The 20,374-nt window shown below is 50.5% G+C and overlaps 1 protein-coding gene across 5 annotated transcripts in view; it reads right to left on the reverse strand.

Moving 5' to 3' along the window:
- PLXNA3 (plexin A3) overlaps positions 1-19,886 on the reverse strand; it is a 74,472-nt gene extending 54,586 nt beyond the window's left edge. For 2 of the 5 annotated variants that reach the window (XM_035140304.2, XM_035140301.2), the window contains exons 1-5: positions 19,754-19,886; positions 10,777-12,015; positions 10,083-10,265; positions 1,614-1,742; positions 330-430 (exon numbers count right to left, since the gene is read on the reverse strand). In XM_035140304.2, coding sequence (XP_034996195.2) covers positions 330-430; positions 1,614-1,742; positions 10,083-10,265; positions 10,777-11,958 — 1,595 coding nt within the window. In that variant the 5' untranslated portion in view covers positions 11,959-12,015; positions 19,754-19,886. Of the gene's footprint in view, positions 1-329; positions 431-1,613; positions 1,743-10,082; positions 10,266-10,776; positions 12,016-18,233; positions 18,349-18,483; positions 18,517-19,753 lie in introns of those variants that run through there. The other 3 variants (XM_035140303.2, XM_035140302.2, XM_060268870.1) reach the window with 3 other exon arrangements.
- Positions 19,887-20,374: the final 488 nt, after the last annotated feature.

The raw sequence follows: 20,374 nt of genomic DNA on the forward strand, positions 1-20,374 counted from the left end.
CTTCTTCTTCTTCTTCCCCCTCTCCCCCCTCCCCAAACCCCCTCTAACTCTTCTTCCTAGTCAGCTCAGTGCTGGCAGATTTAATAGGATTAAAGCTCCTGCAGAGCCTAGATAAGGGGGAGGAGGGAGGGAGGGAGGCCACAGCGGGAGGGAGGAGAGAGGGGATCTCACACTGGGCTGCCACCTCCCTACTTGATCCCCCCAACATGGGAGGGGGGGGAGATAAAGCAGCATTTTTGAGGGAAGGGGGTGCTAGTGTTGGATCACGGATTCTTCACCTGCCAGCCTGTACAATGCATCTTCTGGAGCATGTTAGGAAATTCTCTCACCTGTTGTGCAGGACACACCAGCCGCAGTGTGGGTCTCTGGAGCCCAGGCACTCAGCACAAGATGAGTACTGTTCACAGTTTTCCACGGGGAGCCGAACCACCTGAGGGGAAGGGCTAAATCATTAGACAAGGCCTTCCTTCTCCTCTTCAGAATCACCAGGTTTCAGGGTTGCTATTCCTCTCCACCGCTGCCCCCAGCAAAGCTTCTGTGCCTTGAGCAGGTTCACAACAAAGTCAAAATCCAGCAGGTGCAGGTTTCTGTTACTGGGGAAGGCACCTGTTGAATTTCTGCCTGCTGTTAAACTGCACAATACCCTGGCAGCTCTGGACAGCACCCATCCTCCCATCCTCCCAGTGGCCCTAACCCCACAATGTGCCACAACTCCTACAAGCCTCTTCCGCAGAAATCATACTCTTAACCTCAGCATCTGATCCCCTTTCACAGGCAGCACTGAGATTCCATTCAAAATGTCAAATTTCACGGCTCCCTCCTCCACAAAAAAGCAGGTTTTGCCTCTTTGCAGTTTTAGGGATCTTGTCTCTCCAGGGAAAAGTTTTGCCAAGAACCATCCCCACCCCCAAACACCCCATTTCCACCTATTGTCCCTAATAATGCACTAGAGATTTTGCCTCCCCCTCTTAGAAGGATAAAATACCAACTAGTTCCTCTTAATAGGCATGTTTTAAACACAGTGAAATATATGCAGAGTCAAATTGCCCCGCTCTTAGCACCGAGTGCTAAGAAAGATGTCTGGGATGTGTGCCTTTTATAGGTGGGAAGACCTATTTCTCTAACCCCAGAAGTGTTGGTGGCTGGTGGCTGTAACTGCTCAGAAATGACTCTGATGGAAAATAATTATTCACAAGCCTTCTTGCACTCATTGCCTCATGTTCCAGCTTAAGGCCTGGCTCAAATTTTTAAAAAACCCAGTACCAGTTAGATTGGGGTGGAGAAATTCAGGACTAGGGCCCAAATGCAGCTCTGCAGCTCTCTCTCCCCCCCCTCACCCCCCTCCATGCCTTCCTTGAGGGCTTCTGCCCTATTATTGAACACTGACAATGCCTCTTCCTTGCCTGTGATTTGAAATGTAGTATGAAAGCAAAACTGTTGCCCCACCCACTTTCCCCCTGACCGCACCCACTTTTGCCTCCGGCCCTGTCCACCACTGTCACGTGGCCCCTGGAAGTTTGCCCACAAGAGAATGCGGCCCTCAGGTCTGTCCTCTCAGCTGTAGTGCCACAGAAGCCACTCCATCCCTCGCCCCCCCTCTCCCTGAGGCTGACCTGTCTCTGGCTGAGCAAGTAGAGGTGGCGCTGGTCCGGACTCAGGACCATGTCGCGCAGCAGCGGCTCCCCAGGCATCACAGGCACAGACTCGTAGAGATGGGCTTCGTTGGGGTTGTCCACACACACCTAAGGAGTGCAAGCGCATGAGCAGCTTTCTTTATATGCCAAGTCTAAATATTCTTCTCTTCTCACCACCACCACCACAAACTTCCTCGGGTCACAATCCAGTACTTAAGGGGGTTTGGAAAAACTGGACTTTGTTGGCAAACAAAAAGGTGTGAAGCCTGAAGCTGGGTTAGGATTGCAGCTCGGCACTCTTCTGATTCGCTGGGCGGCACTGTAGCAAGTCATGCTCTCAACCTCGGGTTTTTATAAGTTATAAGGGCAACAGAAAAATATTGTTGTTGTTTAGTCGTTTAGTCGAACGTTTAGTCGATCCCCTTCATGGATCAATGCCTTGTCGTGGCGAAGGGGCTTGAATAACTCAGAGAAGCTATGAGCTATACCATACCAAGGTGGACAGGTCATAGTGGAGAGTTTTGACTAAACGTGATCCACCTGGAGAAGGAACTGGCAAGCCACTCCAGTATCCCTGCCAAGAAAACTCCACGGACAAAGACAACAGAAAAATATAGTGGAGTATATTGTGCCACTGAGAGCTACAGAGCTGATAAGAAAATGTTTTGTATATGGTGTCAGAAGTGGGATATTGTTACCTTGGAGGAACTGTGAACTGTGAAATTGAAGGAATTAGCAGCGGAATATTATGGTACAGGACATTCAGAAGCCCCCCCCCCCAACCCGGAAGACAAAAGCCTTTTGCAGGTTTATCTCCTAAACCTGGTGGTCAAATGTTTGTTCCGAACTATGAAGCCTGCTGAAAGGAGCACTGCATCTGGGTTAAAATTTCAGTCATACACTGGCTGGATAAACCACCATCTCCAAGACGGCTGCATATTTCGGGTGCCCTATACTGGTATGCTGCTGCTGGTGCACGTATACCACAGACATTCATTTTCCGGTGAAAGTTATGAAGGCTGCATGCATTAAAAATCACAGCAAAGATTCAGTCTGTGTACACACACACACACACACACACACACACACACACACACACACACACTGGAAGGGAAAACTACATGTGTGCACACCCTTCATCACTCAAAAAAAAGTTTTTAAAAAAACAACCCAGAGCTAATTGTGACCCTAATCCACAGTTCCCAATTTGTCAAATGAAAATGGTATTTGCTTTCATCTTTGTAACACCCCTTCCAGTGTAGTATACCTGCACAAAGTGTGCCTCACTAATGCTAAAGGAAATCCACTAGCAACATGCGGCAGGCAACCTTGGACTCAGTAAAGCACCTAGCTTGCAAGTTGCTTGGAATGGCAAAAACTGGAGGGAATGAATGGACAGATAGATACCGTAGATAGCTAGATGCAACGTGCCTAGTTGGCTACATGCCCTGAAGTATAAAGTTTATGAGAAATTTTGTACTGAAAAAGCAATCAGGCACCACAAGAATGTTTTTTGAAGGGTCTGGATTACATAGCTGCTGAAATTCTCAGTAATCTAACACTCTGTGCTATGCACAAGACCCCACACCGAATTATACATTTGGGAGTCTCCAAAGATTAACAGCGCTGCCTATTTAAAGGTGTGTGTGTGTGTACGTTTAAGTTTGCAATTTGGGAGGGGCAAAGAGATCCAAAGGTGCATCCACTGCTGGATACCTTCAAGACGATATTGCAGCGCATGCGCATATATATATATATATATATATATATATATATATATATATATAAGCACGTATATTTGAATCTTCAACAGGCATGCCAATCATGCTGAAGAGGGTCAGTGTAAAGGATGTAAGGCCAAATCTAGCCCCCTGAGACGTACTAGTGACTGCTGTTTGCCCACAGAAGCAATGTGGGCGGATGGTGGTAGCAGCAATGGCAATAGGACTTGGTACTGGGGAATGAGAGGTGCTGCGTGAAGCAATTCAACTATTTTATTTTGAAAGCAACCAACCACTGTAATCTGTAGGCCTCTGCCGCTATGGAGGCCTATCCATCAACAGCAGTTCCCCATCCATAGTAGCAGAAAACCAAAAAATGGAGCAGGGTGCCAGTGGTTTTGGATCTGCCGGATCCAAACCCCCATGCATCCTCTGATGGGCCAGCTGGAACTGATGCAGCAAAAAAAATTACATTTTTTTTATTATAATAATAAAAAAAACAGCCCCCACCTGCTGCCCCGACCAGAGCTAGCTGTTAGGGCTTCCGATGGGGCGGAGGATCAGCCACTGCTGAGCTGCTGGTGAACCAGTAATTTTGCTCTATGAAATCTTGCTCTTTGCAATTTTGTCATTCTGCTTGGCTTTGCAAATTAAAAATAGGCATAAGATTTGGACACAAGAGGAGAATTGCAGAAGTTAATCAAAATTTCTTCCATGCAAAAGGGAGTTTGTGATTAATGTTCCCGTTTCTTTGTCTTAGGCTGTTTTTCCAAGAGACATTGTTGCTTTTGCAAGCTAAAATAGAGACTACAGTACTTGGTTTTATTTTGATTCTTCAAATAATAAAGTCTATTAAAAATCTGAATTACTAATATTTTCAAAAGTCACACAGCAGAACTTAACACAATTTCTGGAAGTGAGTCATAACACCTAACAATTTTCAGAAATCCAATAACCCCTTCCTCACAAGCTTCCTCTGACCAAGGCACAGACCCCTTTAATATTCTGTATTAGCCAGTGTGCGCAGAACCCCCCATTAGCACATGTTTGCACCACTTTGTGCAAAAATATTTCACTTCCAGCTACTAGCTGCATATCACAGGGGAAGTTGTACAGTATGCATTTGGCAAATTACCCAGGAAATACTCTCTCACAGAGCCCAGATGGAACTTGCAAGGCACTTTCCAAAATGGCCCCAGAGCTTGAATGTGGCCTAGAGCCTAATGTCACTCTGCAAACAAAGCATGTTGTCCCTCTCTTCAACCCCGCAGTGGTCCCAAAGAGTTTCCACTATGTTTTCTTAAAATTCACTTTACTAAAAAAAACCAAGAGTCAATAATTTTGACAGTTATTCAACTATTTGACATTTGGATTTTTGAAAGGGTAAAAGGAAAGACATGTTACTTTGCAGTACATATAGTATTTAGCGGTGTGACTTTTTAAAATAGCATTCTGAACTTTTGGGACAGGCTGGCGAAACTGTGGCCCTCCATATTTTGTCAGAAGACATCTCCCACCATCCCAGACCACTGGGGAGTCGGGAGTCCAACAATATCTGGCAGGCCACAGCTTCTCCACCCCTGTACTGTACATACAGTACAGGCAAAATATCCCCCTCTTTTAAAGAAAAAACATTTGGTTATTCTGCAATAGCCAGAATTGGTCCTACAACCATCAGGATGCATGCTTCTTCCTGTAGAGTTTCAGAACACTTCTGGCATTGATAATGGGATGTGGCCTTTTATGGCTTGAGCCACTTAACTGCCCAGCAGTTCCATGGTCAAGTCAGCCCAACTATTAATGGTTTCCAAATTGATCTTAAAACGATAACTTTGAAACACTGTGCAAAACATTAAATATAATTGATTCACCTATGACTTGGGTTTCCTGTGAAGTGTTGCTAGAATTCAAAGGCAGCATCAAGAAGGTCCAGCGGAAAGAGAAGAGGTTGGAGGAATGGGGCAGAGCACTGCTCTTCAGCCTTGGGCCCCCAGATGTTGATGGGATACAACCTTCGTCATCCTGACTGTTGGCTAAGCTGGCCAGGGATGTTGTAAGTTTTAGCCCAACACCACCTGGGGGGACCCATGGCTGAAGAACTCTGGGGGTAGAAGTTGACTCCAACTGCTTCCCCACCCCACCCCACCCCCACCATTATTGTTTTGCTACCTAGCTGGGTCTTGAAAGATGTTCCAGGCTTGGGTAGTGGCCCTTCCCGACCAGTAAATCCCACACAGGGCTGCTTCATTTCTCTCTCTCCCTCCCTCCTTGTAATGTTATTTTGAATTGTTAACATATTTTATTGTATCCCTACTTCGGGAATCTGACAGGAATCTGAAAAGCAGTCTAAAAATAACCTCGATAAATAGCCTGGGCCTGCGCTGGCTTCCAAAGCGGTGTGTGAATAAACTGAGCAGAACCATTTCCTCCTTCTAAAACTCAATAAAAGTTCAATCATGAAATAGATCTGTTTGCTGCTATTCTATAATGAGGAGAATGTACAGAGCAACCCTAATGACGTTTACTCAGAAGTCAGACCCACAATATCCCCAAAGGATTGCAGCCTTAATCGCATCCAGCAACATTTATAATCTGGAGAGATAGTAATGGGAGAGGGATGGAAGAGGTTCGGCAGCTCTGTGTGTGTCCCTCTGTGCACACATGTATAAACACAGAGAAGTGTAAACACAGCTCCTAGAGACCTGGGGTTGGGGGTGAAACTTGAGAGACTCCGCTGCTTGTTTGCAATGTTAAAAAAACACACACACCAATGAATTGCCAAGAACAGGTATAAAATACCACATAATTTTGCAGTAAATAAGGACAACTGGGCCATAGGCATCTATGTTTCCAAAAACAGACACAGAAACAGAAGGGAAGGAAACATAGGTTGTCTTTATTCGGAGCTCTCCTCTAAAAAGTATGAAGTAAAAAAGGGAAGACTACAGTCAGGGCCGAATTTAGGTCTGATGAGGCCTTAAGCTACTGAAGGTAGTGGGGCCCTTTATATAGGAGCCTACACAACACAAAACACTGTTGCTGTATGTAGGTCTTATTTTATTTGTTTTTTTATCTTATATTTTGGAAATGTACACCCAAGTGTTTCTTTTCTTTAAAAATTTTTTGGGGGGCCCAAGAGAGTGGGGCCCTAAGCTATAGCTTGTTTAGCTTATACGCAAATCTGGCACTGACTACAGTCCTTGGAACCTATGCAAACTCTACAAAATCACCTCAATAGGCATCTGGCAAGTTTGGGAGGGGAGAGAAGAGTGGGCAGTGGAGAGGCAACAGAAGGAAGAGAATCCCCTCATCCACCCCCTCACAGGTTCATAATGCCCCAAATTTGCCACCACACTACACTAAAAGGTAAAGGTAAAGGGGCCCCTGACCATCAGGTCCAGTCGTGTCCGACTCTGGGGTTGCGGCGCTCATCTCGCTCTATAGGCCGAGGGAGCCGGCGTTTATCCGCAGACAGCTTCCGGGTCATGTGGCCAGCATGACAAAGCTGCTTCTGGCGAACCAGAGCAGCGCACGGAAACGCCGTTTACCTTCCCGCCGGAGCGGTCCCTATTTATCTACTTGCACTTTGACGTGCTTTCGAACTGCTAGGTGGGCAGGAGCTGGGACCGAGCAACGGGAGCTCACCCCGTTGCAGGGATTCGAACCGCCGATCTTCTGATCAGCAAGCCCTAGACTCTGTGGTTTAACCCACAGCGCCACCTGGGTCCCTACCACACTACACTACACAACCACAACTCCATTAGAAGTGCCCACTGCCTGTGGTCTGGGAAAGAGACAAGTTGTCCCTAGGACAGGTGGTGGGAAACTTGAGTGGAACTATCTTCTAGAGCAGAGGAAGCCTCCAGATGTTGCTTGACTACAACTCCCATCATCTCTCACTAGTGGCTATTCTGGCAGGAGCTGATGGGAGATGGAGTCCACAACCACCAAAGGGGCACCACATTGCCTACCCCCTGCCCTGGAGTGACGTGGTAACCTCATGGGCTGAAGGGGGAGCCCTGGGGCAGAACAGAAGGATGCTTTCTGGAAAAAAGTACCTACAATGGGGAAGATTCTCTCTCTCTCTCTCTCTCTCTCTCTCTCTCTCTCTCTCTCTCACACACACACACACACACACACACACACACACTTGCCCCCAAGAGATTGCTCAAAGGAGCTTTCATCCTGGCCAACAAAGCCCCATTGAGCCTCCCCCACAAACCAACCAGGCCCCTGGGGGTCAGTGCAGTTGTAGAGCTGGAGATTCAGATAGGAGTCCTCTTCCCTTCCCCAAGGAAGGGGATAATGGTCCTTTTCAGACTGGACTGGGGGAACAGGCAGGTCACCCCTGGGTGAGGCTCCAGGCTGCACAGCAACAAGGCAATTAGTGTATTGGAGGCGGCAGAGGGGGATCTGGGAATGGAAAGGGAGACGGAGGGGCTACCTCCCTGCCTCCTGCCATCCTAATTGAATCGCCACCGTTTGCATGAGGGACAGAAGGGGGTCGTGACCTCCCTTCATGCCCCCTGCCAGGAGTTCAAGAGTTTAAACAGCATTTCTCTTCTCCCTCTTCCCCCACCACAACAAGCTGTAACTCAATTCCAGGCCACCAGCCCCAAAGACCAGACGCCCCGTACACTCCCAAGGACCCTTCCACTTCAAAACTGACCCCACAGCTGGCGGGGGGGGGTGGAAGAGAGCACGGGACAAAGAGAAAACTGAATTGGGAAGCTGGGGCTGGTTTTCCTCCAGAATCAGAGTAGTCAGGAGGCTGAAACACCCACATCGCACCTCGAAAAGGCCCACCCTGGGCCAATTTAAAACGGTAGGTAACCCAAAGAGCGAGAAGCTAGGAGCCCAATTGTCCAGTGAGGACTGAGGCACAGCAAGAAAGCGAGATTGAAACGAAAGCCAACATACAACCAAGGCACTGTTTAGGGAGGGAGGGAGAAAATAATAACATAAAATAAAAAGAGAGGAGGGCAGATGCAGACAGATGATGATGAGAAAGCATCCTGTAAATGCTAAGAAACACATTGTGGCTTCACATGCTCCAGAGATGGAAGATGTTATCCTAAGTAAATTATGGGGCCACATCCTGGTGACAAAGGGAACCCTGAACCTAACTGAGGATAATTTATAGCTTTAGGTCTGCCAGCAACATCTCCTTCCCAACAACCACGCACACACTTGCTGCAAAAGGCAACCAAATCAGGGTGGGAAATGCAGAAAAGGAGGGGAGGATTAACCCGGGCGGACATGCCCCACCAGGCAACATTACCTGAGCTTCAACCTCTGCGACCCCAATGCCTGGACACTCCTCCCCTGACCCCTCCAGCTCTTTTACAGTGCACAATTACAATCTCCGTCTGGCTCTGCTGCTCTCAGACTTGGAAACACCCTCCCCCCCCAGCTAGATGGAGGAGGGGTGCGCCAGCTCATGAGCCGCCCGGTTAATATTTAATGCGCCAGGTCTGTTGGGCACAAGCCTCTGCAAAGTGGCAACTAATGGCAAAGGGTGGGGGCTGCCAGTAACAACAGCTTCTCTCCCACCCCCACTGCACAGCAGGCAATGCTTGGGAGGTTGGGTTGAGAGAAGAGGTTTTCCATAAAGAGAAAGGGCATTGCATGCCTCCTCAGGTGCCCCTCTAGCATATTTCCCTAGATCTAGAATGTTAAGGCTTATGGGTTGTTGGTTTATTTTTGGGGGGAGACAGTAACCAGCAATTTACCTGGGCCTTTGACACTTGAAATAGAAAGACCCACCCGGTTCTTCCGATTGGAAATTGTTTTGACTGGTTAATATTGTATTTTTATATTGTTGTATCCTGCCCTGAGACATGGAGAGGAGGAGAGTAAGAAATCCAATGAAATAGAAGTCTGTCCAGCGACCACCACTGTTGCCAGATATGTTTCCGCATTGCAACCCCCTCCCCACCTCAAAGTGTAATTGTGAGAGGTGTGGGACGGTTGCCTGGTGCCCCATGGGGCACGGCCCAATTCCTGAGCATGCAGCTCCTAGCATAAACTAATTTTATTCTCTTGGCACTTTCTTGCCCAACTCTCAGCACAGCAAGTGGAGGATGTGATACCAGAAGTGTGAAATTAATTAAAAATAAGAAATGCACGCGGGTGCCTAAGATTTCCTGGAAGCTGCTTCCACTCTTGCCAGCCCAGGTGTGTGAAGCCCAGCTAGGGAGATTGCAGGGATGAGAATAGGGCACTCAGAACATAGTCAAAACAGAGATACTCAAGATATGTGGCCACAAGGTGCAGAAAAATATAGTCTCAGCAAATGCATCATTCGCATTCTACAGCCTGCCACTGACTTTTGTTTAAAATTCTAACAGTGATACTTAGGAGTTCTGGATGAGATTACACAAGATGTGCCCTTCTGTTCTGGAAAAAAGAAGGAGAAGACCTGACCACATAATCAGTGTTGGAGGGTGCATTTTTCTTTTTCCTGGTGAAGGTAAAATGATAGCATAACCCCGCTAGTAACAGAAAACTCTTCTATAGTTGGAAATACAGTAGCTGTGCCAGAGAGGATGGTCCCGATTAGGGGAGGCTTCTGAGGAATTTTAATTCATTTACACAGACCCAGCTCAGATTAAGACCATGATGTCTCATAGGAAGCTGCCTGAATCAGAGTTGTCTACAACCACTTCTGCCCTCCCATATTCTCCCTCCCCACCCCTTTCCCATACACTGACGGAGAGCATCTCACCTTCTTGAGGTTGCCCGCACGCGTTCCAATGAAGACAACCGAGTGGCCACGGTAGGTGTAGGCAGCAACGCTGGCCATTCCCTCCGTCTTCTCCTCCAGCAGTGGGAGCCCTTCAATGACCTGCAGCCCCCCTAGGGGCTGGTTCAGCACCAGCCCACAGAAGTTCCCATTGATCTGCATGGGCTGGAGACAGGGAGGCAAGGAGGCGAGAGTCAACATCAGATGGGATTGGGTGCCCTTTCACGACAGAGCTAGAGTTGGGTACAAAATGGCACTCTATTCCCCAGCAACTCCTATATTCTAGAGCCGAGATGGCGAATCTGTGGCCATCCAGAGGATGTTGGGCTCCATCAGCCCCAGCCAGCGGTCAGAGATGATGGCAATTGTAGTTCAATGACACCAGGGGGCCACAGGCTCCTCATCCCCATCCTACAGTGTGTTTGTGCCTCAATTTTCAGAGGAAATGTAACAGGTTTTATTCACAAGACCCAAAACAAGACTTAATGGGTTGTTACATGTAAGTTCTGGGGCAAAATGGGACCAAGGAGGTTGAGAGAATGACAGAAAGGACCTAAACATCTGTCAAGCACCAACATTTTGGGGAGGGGGTGTCCTATCCTCGGGGAACGGACAGAAACTAGCAAGTAGGAACGGGGGGGGCAGGTGGGTGAAAAGCCCAAATCACGCATCGTACCGTGTTGATGCAGGGCAGCTCTTTGTTGAGAAGCCAAGGGAGGGAGAGCCGGCCTTCCCCTCGGTAGCAAGACTGGATGCGCTCCCGGATGCGCTGGTTGACCTCATCCAGCGTGAAGAGGCAGAGGAGGCTCTCGCGGGGCGGGGCAGCGCGGTTCTTCTGGCCTTGGGAAAAGGCGGCGTAGAGCACATCCTGCCCTTCCGCAATGCCTAGCGACCGGGCCAGCTCGCGGCCTGCCTTGGCCAGCTGTGCAGCCTGCACAAGGCGGTACTCCACGCCATCCTTGGAGCAACCCAGCGGGAACTCCACGTAAGAGTAGAACTCTGTGTCATTGGAACACAAGCGCACGATCTTGGAGGAGAAGAACCGCTCCCCGCCAGTCACGCCTGGACCACCTGGGCCTCCTGCCGGCTCCAGCGGGGTCTGAGCCGTGTCCAGCTGCAGGGTGAGGAAATACACAAAGCCACCGGAGACAAATGCAGAAACGTAGTAGATATCGAAGGCCGGGTAGAGCGAGAGAGTGTCCGAGGGTACTTTGATCTGGGAGGAGACAAACTCATCCTGATAGACGAGACTGAACATCTCAGGACTGCTGGCATCGGGGGTCAGGCGGCGGCTGGAGAGAGTGGGGAAATACTCTGAGCGCCCCCCAATGGATGTGCCCACAAAAAACTGGCTGGGCTCCCTTGGCTGCTCCACAATCACACCAACCATGGCGTCTGGCTCGCGCCCGCCAGAAAGATAATGCTCCTTGCGCTGGTGCGGTTCCCCCAGCTTGGCCAAATCATCCAATCGCAAGAGCTGACACACCCCTTGCCAGACGCTGCCACAGGCCACCAAGCGGCTGCCAGCGTAGTCGATCAGCAGCAGCTTGTTGACGTTGTCGGCGGGGGCCAGGCGATGAGCGCAGAGTCGCACGCCGGGCGGAGGGTAGCAGCGGGGGTCGTCGGGCACCGGGCCCGTGGTGTGAGCCCGCAGCTGGGTCAGGTTGGCCGAGAGCTTGAGGATGCGGTTGATGGCCCCAAGGTAGACCTCGCCCGTGTCATGGTGGACAGCCAGGTGTGTGAGGGACAGGTCCGAGACCGTGAAGGCGGCGCGTGGGGACAGCACGCCTAGGACAGGTGGCGGCGAGGAAAGGAGGATCACAGCTGTAGTGGAGGCCGTAAGCAGCAGCCGCCACATGATCACCAGGGAGTTGCCTGGGGTCAGGCAGGGCCAGACACAGGCAGCTCATTCAGCCTGCAAGTGGGGGGAGGAAAGAGAAGAGGAAATGGTGGTTAAGCACCAGTCCAACAATGTGCAGCAAAAAGGCAAAGCCTCCACCAGCAGAGCAAAAATGACATGTTTATGTGTGTGTATAATCGGCTGCCATCCAGCACATCAGGAATGAGGAACTTGTGTGGTCCTCCAGATCTCGCTGTGCTATGCCACTCCCATCCTCCTGCTGGTGGATGGGAGCTACAGTCCAGCAACATCTGGAGGGGCAAAGATCCCCCCATCGTTGAGTGGAACTCTCCTCCCAGGAGGCATGCAGGAAGGATTGGGAAGCCAGGTCGCGCACCACTTACTTGGAGGGTTGCTAAGAAAAGGAGTCTCTTGGAATTAGGTTTACAATTACTAATGCCAATCTGAAAATCTCCCTGGTGCCCCTCCCCAAAGGGGCTGCAAACGCGTAACAGCACCTCTTGGCTAGAGATCTGGCTAGAGATCCACACTTCCCCACCCGCCGCCGCCCCAAGTAAAGAGTCACAGCCGCCAAGGAACTCGTTTTCTTCCTTCCAACACCCTTGCAGCTTCTCATTAGCACCCGCCATGCACAGCATGAAACAGCACCCACAGAATTGAGAAGCAAGCACAGCATCTTGCATCACATGCACAAGCAGACACACACACACAGACACACCTGCAACAATGAAGAAAAGCTGAAGGCAGCAATGCCACCTGTCACACAAAATGAACAAAGATGGCACTAACCAGAGATGGCTCCCCTTCTCGTTCCCAAGGATTCTCTCCACACAAATATCCCAATATCTACAGCAGGAGCTGCAGACTCAGGCCCAGGGGCCAAATGTGGCACTCTAAGCCTCCTCTGGGCCACACAATGCCTGGCCTGCTCTACACCATTGTCAAGCACTTTGCCTAATGAGAATGTGTCTTTGAACTGAGGCGATGCCTCTCGCTTGCCAGGGTGTATGGAGACATGGAGTTTGTGTATGTGGGGAAACCTCTGGCTTTTGCATGGCTGCTGTACAAAGGTCACGCCTTACACCTTCGCTTTCACTTCTGTTTCCGCCCACCATTGGCATGTGGCCCCAGGAAGGCTGCACAGGAGGGAATTTGGCCCTCAGGCTGAAAAGGATTTCATTATGCCTAGCCGTGGCGTGGTACCAGACACACAGTCCTCAGAGGACAAATCCAACACACCACAGATCTGGATCTAGCCCTGAGGGATCCTCCAAGGGGAGGACCATTGAATAAAAAGCTCCTCAGGGCTCCAGAACGCCAGCACCAAAAGGTTCAGGCTGAAGACTGATAGCACAGCACGTGTCCACAGACTGTGGGGCTCGAGAAGAAAGCTTTTCAGGTGAGAAGCAGTGAAGCTTCTGAATCCCAGTGGCTGGAAGCCACAGGAAGAGAGAACACTCTTGTATGGGTTCCGCTTGCAGCCTTCCGACCAGCATCTGAGTGGCCATTCTGATAACAGAGTGCTGGACTAGACAGGCCATTGGCCTGATCCTGCAGTATCATCTTATGTTCATCACCAGCAGTTGTGGTTAGGGTGTGGTCTAGGAGGCCAGAATATATCAGGTCTCCCATTTGAACCTTCCAATTGCTGGAACCTCCATGAACCTGTGCCCAGGTGCCCAGCCTTGCTTGACTTGTACAGTATTCCTTTTGGTATGGACCGTGGACTATACCTTGACCTTGCCTTCCAATGATACTTTGAACCTGGACTGATTCTTAGGGCTTGAGAGCTTAGCACCATTATCCCAGCTCCCCTTGGCGAGTTTTTTTTGCATAGGTGTCTTATACCTCCCTGGATTGGGACACTGGCTCTCAACGGCACCTGCTGGAACTTGACAAGTCCACCACCCCTGATCCTTGCTATGTACATCATCACAGCGCCACCTCCAAACAAATACTGTAGGGCCCCACTGAAAAATGATGTGGGCAGGCAAAAAGAACTTGCCCATGCTGCGCTGCATGTTGATGGGAGTCTCATTTACATAGGGCCCTCAGCCACTGCATGCCACTGCCAAACCTGCCTCAGCTACAGATCCCTAGCATGTTCACAGAAGACGTGCAGTGGCTCGGGGCCCCAAATAAACGGACTTATAGGCATGTGCAAGGCTTCAATGGAAAGTTCTTGCCAGTTCACCTCATATTCAAATGGGGCCTTATGGGCTGGTTCATAGATCATAGAATCATAGAATCATAGAGTTGGAAGTGACCACAAGGGCCATCCAGTCCAACCCCCTGCCAAGCAGGAAACACCATCAAAGCATTCTTGACATATGCCTGTCAAGCCTGATGGCTCCATCATCAAGGATGATGGCTCCATCATCAAGGAGCCATCTGCGCATACTGGAACATGTGCAGAGGGCAACTAGGATGATCAAGGGTCTAAAAGCCAAGCCTTATGAGGAACGGTTGAAGGAGCTGGATATGTTTAGCCTGGAAAAGAGCAGACAGAGAGGAGATATAATAGCCACCTTCAAATATCTGAAGGGCTGTCACATGGAGGAGGGAACAAGCTTGTTTTCTCCTGCTCTGGAAGGGAGGACTTGAAATCATGGCCTCAAGTTGCAGGAAAGGAGATTCCGACTAGACATACGGGAAAAACTTTCTGACAGTAAGAGCTGTTTGACAGTGGAACAATCTCCCTGAGGAAGCTGTGAGCTCCCCTTCCTTGGAGGTTTTTAAGAAGAGGTTGGATGGTCATCTGTCATGGATGCTTTGGCTGAGATTCCTGCATTACATGGGGTTGGACTAGATGACCCTTGGGTCCCTTCCAACTCTTCTATGATTCTATAATCAAGGCAATACTCTGTATGTCTGAATGAGCTAGGAAAATAGAGATCAACCTTATAGAGCTCAACCTTCAACCAGCCCTGTCTTGTTTTCACTGAATGGCAGCGACTCTTCAGGGTTTGGCAGTCTTTCCTAGTCCTGCCTGGAGATGCTAAGGACTGAACATGGGACTTTCTGTAGGCCAGACAGTCTTCCTTCCACCCCCAACTGTAGGCCATAAACCACATTTCCCCATCACTTCAAACGCAATGATTTCCACCAGACTGGCATCGCACATTCAGCTTAAAGAGGCCAAGTAACAATAAACCAAGCACTGTGGTTTTGTGTGTGAACTAGATCCCTTGTGCCTACAGGCCTTCAGCTGCATGTTGCACACCATCCAGGTTTCAGAAAGCTCCCATGCTTTTCTGGGTTTTTTAAATTCATCTCCCCAACTTGTCGATATGCCATCCCCAAAACAGCTCTCTGAAAACATTTGTGGTCACTTTCTGCCCTTCATATAGAAGATCACAGCTTTCACACTTCAGGTGAACACATACTATCCCCACACTTACAAATTCAATGGCTCCAGCTATTAGCAAGCAAGGCAAATCTATCCTTTTACCACTGGCTGCAAGTATGAACTGGTGGCTAACGTATGCATTGAAGCAGGAATGGGCAAACTGGTAGCCGTGGGCAAAGGCTGGCTGATGAAACAATTTTACCTGCTTCCCAGAGGCCCTACCAAGCACTATTCTAAGGTGTGGTATAAACACAGATCAGTTTCTCCTAAGAAAATAATGTTTTTAAAATGGAGAGAAATAAAGAGCTACTCTACACTTTAATGTTATAGCCTTGTTTTGAGCCTAATACCCTGTGATGGTACTTCCCCACAGGGATAGCAGCGCTAGTCTTCTGCAGCCAAAACCATTATCTTGTGGCACCTGAAAAACCAACACTTTTAAGACAAATTTGTTAGTCTTAAAGGAACTACAAGACTCTTTGTTGATAGAGACTTGCAGAATTTATCATAGAGTCTAATCTAGAGACCAGAGTAGCTCAATATAATGCAGACACATAGCTTCGAATCTACACCTATCACACAGTAACACCTCCCAATATTCCTACCCAACTTCCCATGCTATTTTGGACTTCTTGTCCACAGATCACAGAACTGTAGTACATGCACTCACATACACAAAGCCTCCAAGCGCCCCCAGAGTGAGGCCTGCAAGCTTACAGAGTGAGGGAGGCCAATTAGATCATCAGTACGCCTAGCCCAGTGTCATCTACTTAGACTGCCACCACTGAGCATACCGGTACTTAAAAATAGGGATGTGTATGGAGCTGTATGTGGTCATGGAGAAACTATGTGTTTGTGGTTTCTATTAAGTGTGGTGGGAAGGGATCCCCCCCAATTAAGGGTCATCCAGCAACCTTGCCCCCCATTCTTCAGCTGAAGTGGAACAAACATGCAAACCCTATACTCAAGCCCGCAATAAATATACAATCACATCTTTACACACTCTCTCCTGCTGTGGATATACACATTCCAGTGGCTTCCGACTGCCACCTTGTCCCTTCCCACCACACCAAGGCACTGAATCAGCCCCACCCACTATGGTGGCCCCACAGCAGACCACCTCACAACATCAGTACACACCAGCCTCTCAGCCTGTCTCTCCAGTGTGCATACACAAACACCCCTTTTCATTCAATGCAACCTTCTGCGACCCAAACAAACCACAGACCGCTGGGTTCTCTCTTCATTGATATAGCTCCTCCAACAAGCTATTTCATTCCTCCTCCTCCTCCTCTTCTCCCCCAACCCAAATGCTCAGCCTCTCAATCATCCACCTCAAAGTAAGGAGAGAGAAATCTCCCTTCCCACATACCAAGCTTCTCTCCCTCCCCAATGCATTTTTGTGTACTTCTCCCTCCTTAACAGGCATGAATTATAAGCAGACCCCTCCCAGAAAGAGGCCTGGAAGAAGCACCGGGTGGAACAGCAACCATAACCAATCTAAGACCCAATACATTATTACGCCCGCAACCAGGGAGGGAAGTAGGAGGAACAGTCTGGGATCAACCAATCTTCCTGCCAATAGAGAGAGAGAGACCAACCTGTTACACACACATTTCAGAGTTGTCCATCAAATACAACACTGGGCCTTGGAGACCAGGGTTCAAAACAACATCACAGCCATAAGGTCCTCTAGGGGTGAGCTTAATCTCAGTTTTCCCACTCTGCAAAATGGGAACAATTGGATTTCACTCACGGATCTTTTGTGGGGATTAACAAAATAAGGAAATGTTTTTTCCCCTTTGCCTTTTTTTAAAAAAGCAATGCATTGAATTAAAGGTACATGCGAGCCTACAGCTCCTTCCTCTCTTCCATTCCAGAACACACCACCATCAATCAAGTTGACCCAATTCCCAGAGCTTGGAGACCCCTCCTCGCAAAACCTTAAAGCCTACTCCCTTGAACTCCAAACAGCCATCATAAAGGTATAGCAGGAGGAATTCTGGCCCCTCCAGCAGAATCCGCATCCTCACCAGCCCCACTAAGATAACATGGTTGGAAATTCCTCCAGTACAAATGACTATTATTATATTTTTGGTTCCAGGAATGACGAGAAGGGGGGGGGGGTGATTTTCGTTTTAACAAAAGCAAAGAACCAGATACAAACAAGTCCACCGGCAAACCGCGTACAATCGCCAGATCGGGGCCAGCGAGGTGATGTCTATGTTACCTACTAAGCGAACGCCGCCACCCCCCATACACACACACACACACACACACACACACACACACGCAAGTCAACCCCAGCTGGAGTGTGATGGGCGTTAGCCAGGCTCCTCCACTCCGGATCGGGCTCCTCCAGGGTAAGGAATCAAATCATTGTGTGGCGGGGAAGAAGGAAAGAGTTGATCTCTTCCACACACAAACACACACTCAGCTGGTGCCATCTCAAAACGGCCAGCCTTCTCTGACTTTGCATTCTCGCCCATATTCCCTTACCTGTTCTTTTCGCCTCCCCCCTTCTCCCGGCCCCGCTTCCTTCCTGTGACGGCCGCCCACTTGCTATGAAGCCCCTTTCGCAAACCAGAGGGAAAGGCGAGGAACCTCCCCGAACCGCAGGTTTAAAAGACCCGGCGGGGGGGGGGGCAATGCAAGAAGCGCAACCACAAAAGAGGGGTGGGGGCAACAGATGGGGCGTCTGCTGCTGGCACAGAACCAGGCAGGGGCTCCCCCGCCCTGTCTAGCAAAGACCCAAGTGAAGGGAGGGGGAATCCCACTCCACCACCCCCCCCGCAGGATCAAACCACCCTTTTCTTTGCGAACAGCCACGGCGTTCCTTGTTGCTCGAAAACGATGCAGCCCGGTGCTGCGATGGAGGGGTGAGTGGGGCGGCCATGTGTGGGGTGATGCCTCCCTTCCTCACCTCCGGGTCCCCCTAAACCCCTCGGCAGTTTGCGCGGATCCAGGCTGTACCTGCCCGCCGTTCGCTCCCCGCCTGCTGCTTCCCTCGCCTCCGTCTCCAGCCGCCGCTGTTGCTCAGCGTCTGCTCCCGCCCCAGCCGGTCTGAGCCCTTTAAACGCGGCCAGAACCATTAAAAGCATGGGGGGGAAGAGAAGGGAAGGGGCTTGGGGAAAGGGGCGCTCCTCGAGCCCCTTCCCCAACAACTTCCTTACCCGGTCCTTGAAACCTCTCTTCCCCGATTTTCCTTTGCGCGAGGCCCCCGTCCCTATTTTTCAGCTAAGGGCAGCGGGAGAACCGTCTCTCTCTCCTCCCCGCCAAGGAGTCGCCATGCACGTGCACCCCCGGCCCCTGGAATGGTACCGCCCAGGCACTCATTCATCCAGACCCTTGAGCGGCTGCCAGTGCGAGAATCAGGGGCGTTCGGCAAGCGCCTCGCTCCCGCTCTTGCACACGCGGAGCTGCTGCACGGGTTTGTTTGGTTTTTTTGTAAATAAGTGCCCAACCTGGAGAAGGGGGCAAACGCTTGCGAAGCCCACGAGGCAGCCTGGCTGCAAAAACGAACACTCCCCAGGCAATCGGTGCAAGGAGCGCACGTGCGCAGCTCCTTCTCGCCCTCCTCTGCTTTTGCACTCCTATTTGCAAGGGACAGTTTCGCGCGCGCCCCCGCCCCCACCCTTGAGCCATGTACCCTGGAGAAGATGCCAAGAGTTACGCGGCATGAGAGAGGAAGGCTCTTTTGTGAGCAAGTGAAGATTCTAGGATAATAAATCCTCCGTCTCTCTGCTGCTAGAATCCTCGAGCCTCCTTTCATATTTATTTATTTATTTATTGGGGGGTGGAACCTCGTGAAAAGAAGCGAAAATCTGCTGGGTGGAGGGCAAAGGGGCTGCCCCCTGGTTTATAAATTCCCAATTACACCCCTTCCCGGCCCTAGGCAACGTTGCTGTGTGTAAGGCGCCTCCTAGTGGACAAACCGGACTAATGCTTCTGTGCTCCCCCCACCCCTGCCTAAAAAAAGCAGTGTGCGGAGGGCGGGGGAAACACCAGTTGCACGTCTGGAAATGAGCTTGCCCCCCAATGACACACATAAGAACAGCTCTCCCAGTCCTAGCCATCTTCTCGCCACCAGACCCCCTCTCCAGGCTCCCCGTGCCCTTTCCCCGCTACAGACCCCAGATCTCTCTCCGCACCCTTGTTTTGGCTGCCACTGTTGCTGCCGCCGCCACTGTACCAGCCAAGGCACGTTGTCATGGCAACGGGAGCCAGGAAATGAGAGATGATGGACGCCCCCTTGGGTGGCGGGAGGATGATGGAGAGAACTGGGCGGTGGGATGGGTCAAGGAGGGAGAGGGGAGATAGGGGCGTGGGTCCAGCGTAGGTAATGCGGGAGGGGGACGGGCAGGATGGAAGCACGGGCTCTAGAACCATTGCCCCCCCCACTTCTCTCTCGAATTATATCCCAGGCTCGGTCCGGTCTTGTACCTCCTCCTCCTCTGCCGGGTCCTTCCGTCTAGTATTCGCTTGCTCCGGATGAGCTGCAAAGCGCACAGGCTCGAGGGCGGGGGCTGAGTTAGTGTCCCGGCTCAGAAGAAATGGGGAAGGACTCGTCCCCGTCCCGTCCCAGGCTGGGATCTAAGGGAGGGGAAGGGAAGCGGGGCCGTGGCCGGCCGGCCTGCCTGCCTGCCTGCAAGGTTGCCGCTGCCTGGCACCGCCAGCGCCCAGAAACCGCGGAAACTCAACCCGCCCGAGGCCTCTGATGAGAACCAGATGCCACCGCCGTCGCAGCTACCGAGCCTGGCAAGGGCCGCGTCCACGTGGGCTGGGCGGGCAAGGCGGCCGGGCAAGCGGCGGGCAAGGGGTGGGATCTCGCATCAGGCAGACGGACGGGGGCGCCTCGCTCTCTTCCAGGTGAGGAGGAGCGAGACTTCATTCGAACCAGAACCGGATTTCAATGCGAGGTGTCTGTGTGCCTCAGCCTAAAAACACACAGATCACTTAAAGCATAGGAGCCAACTCCCAGCCAACTCCCCAACAAAATATTATTGCCATTCAAATAGTGTGTGCGTGTCATGTGGTCGATTATATGGGGCGGGGCTTACTTGA

The sequence above is a fragment of the Zootoca vivipara genome, chromosome 16, assembly GCF_963506605.1.
Source record: "Zootoca vivipara chromosome 16, rZooViv1.1, whole genome shotgun sequence".
NCBI classification, from domain to species: domain Eukaryota; kingdom Metazoa; phylum Chordata; class Lepidosauria; order Squamata; family Lacertidae; genus Zootoca; species Zootoca vivipara.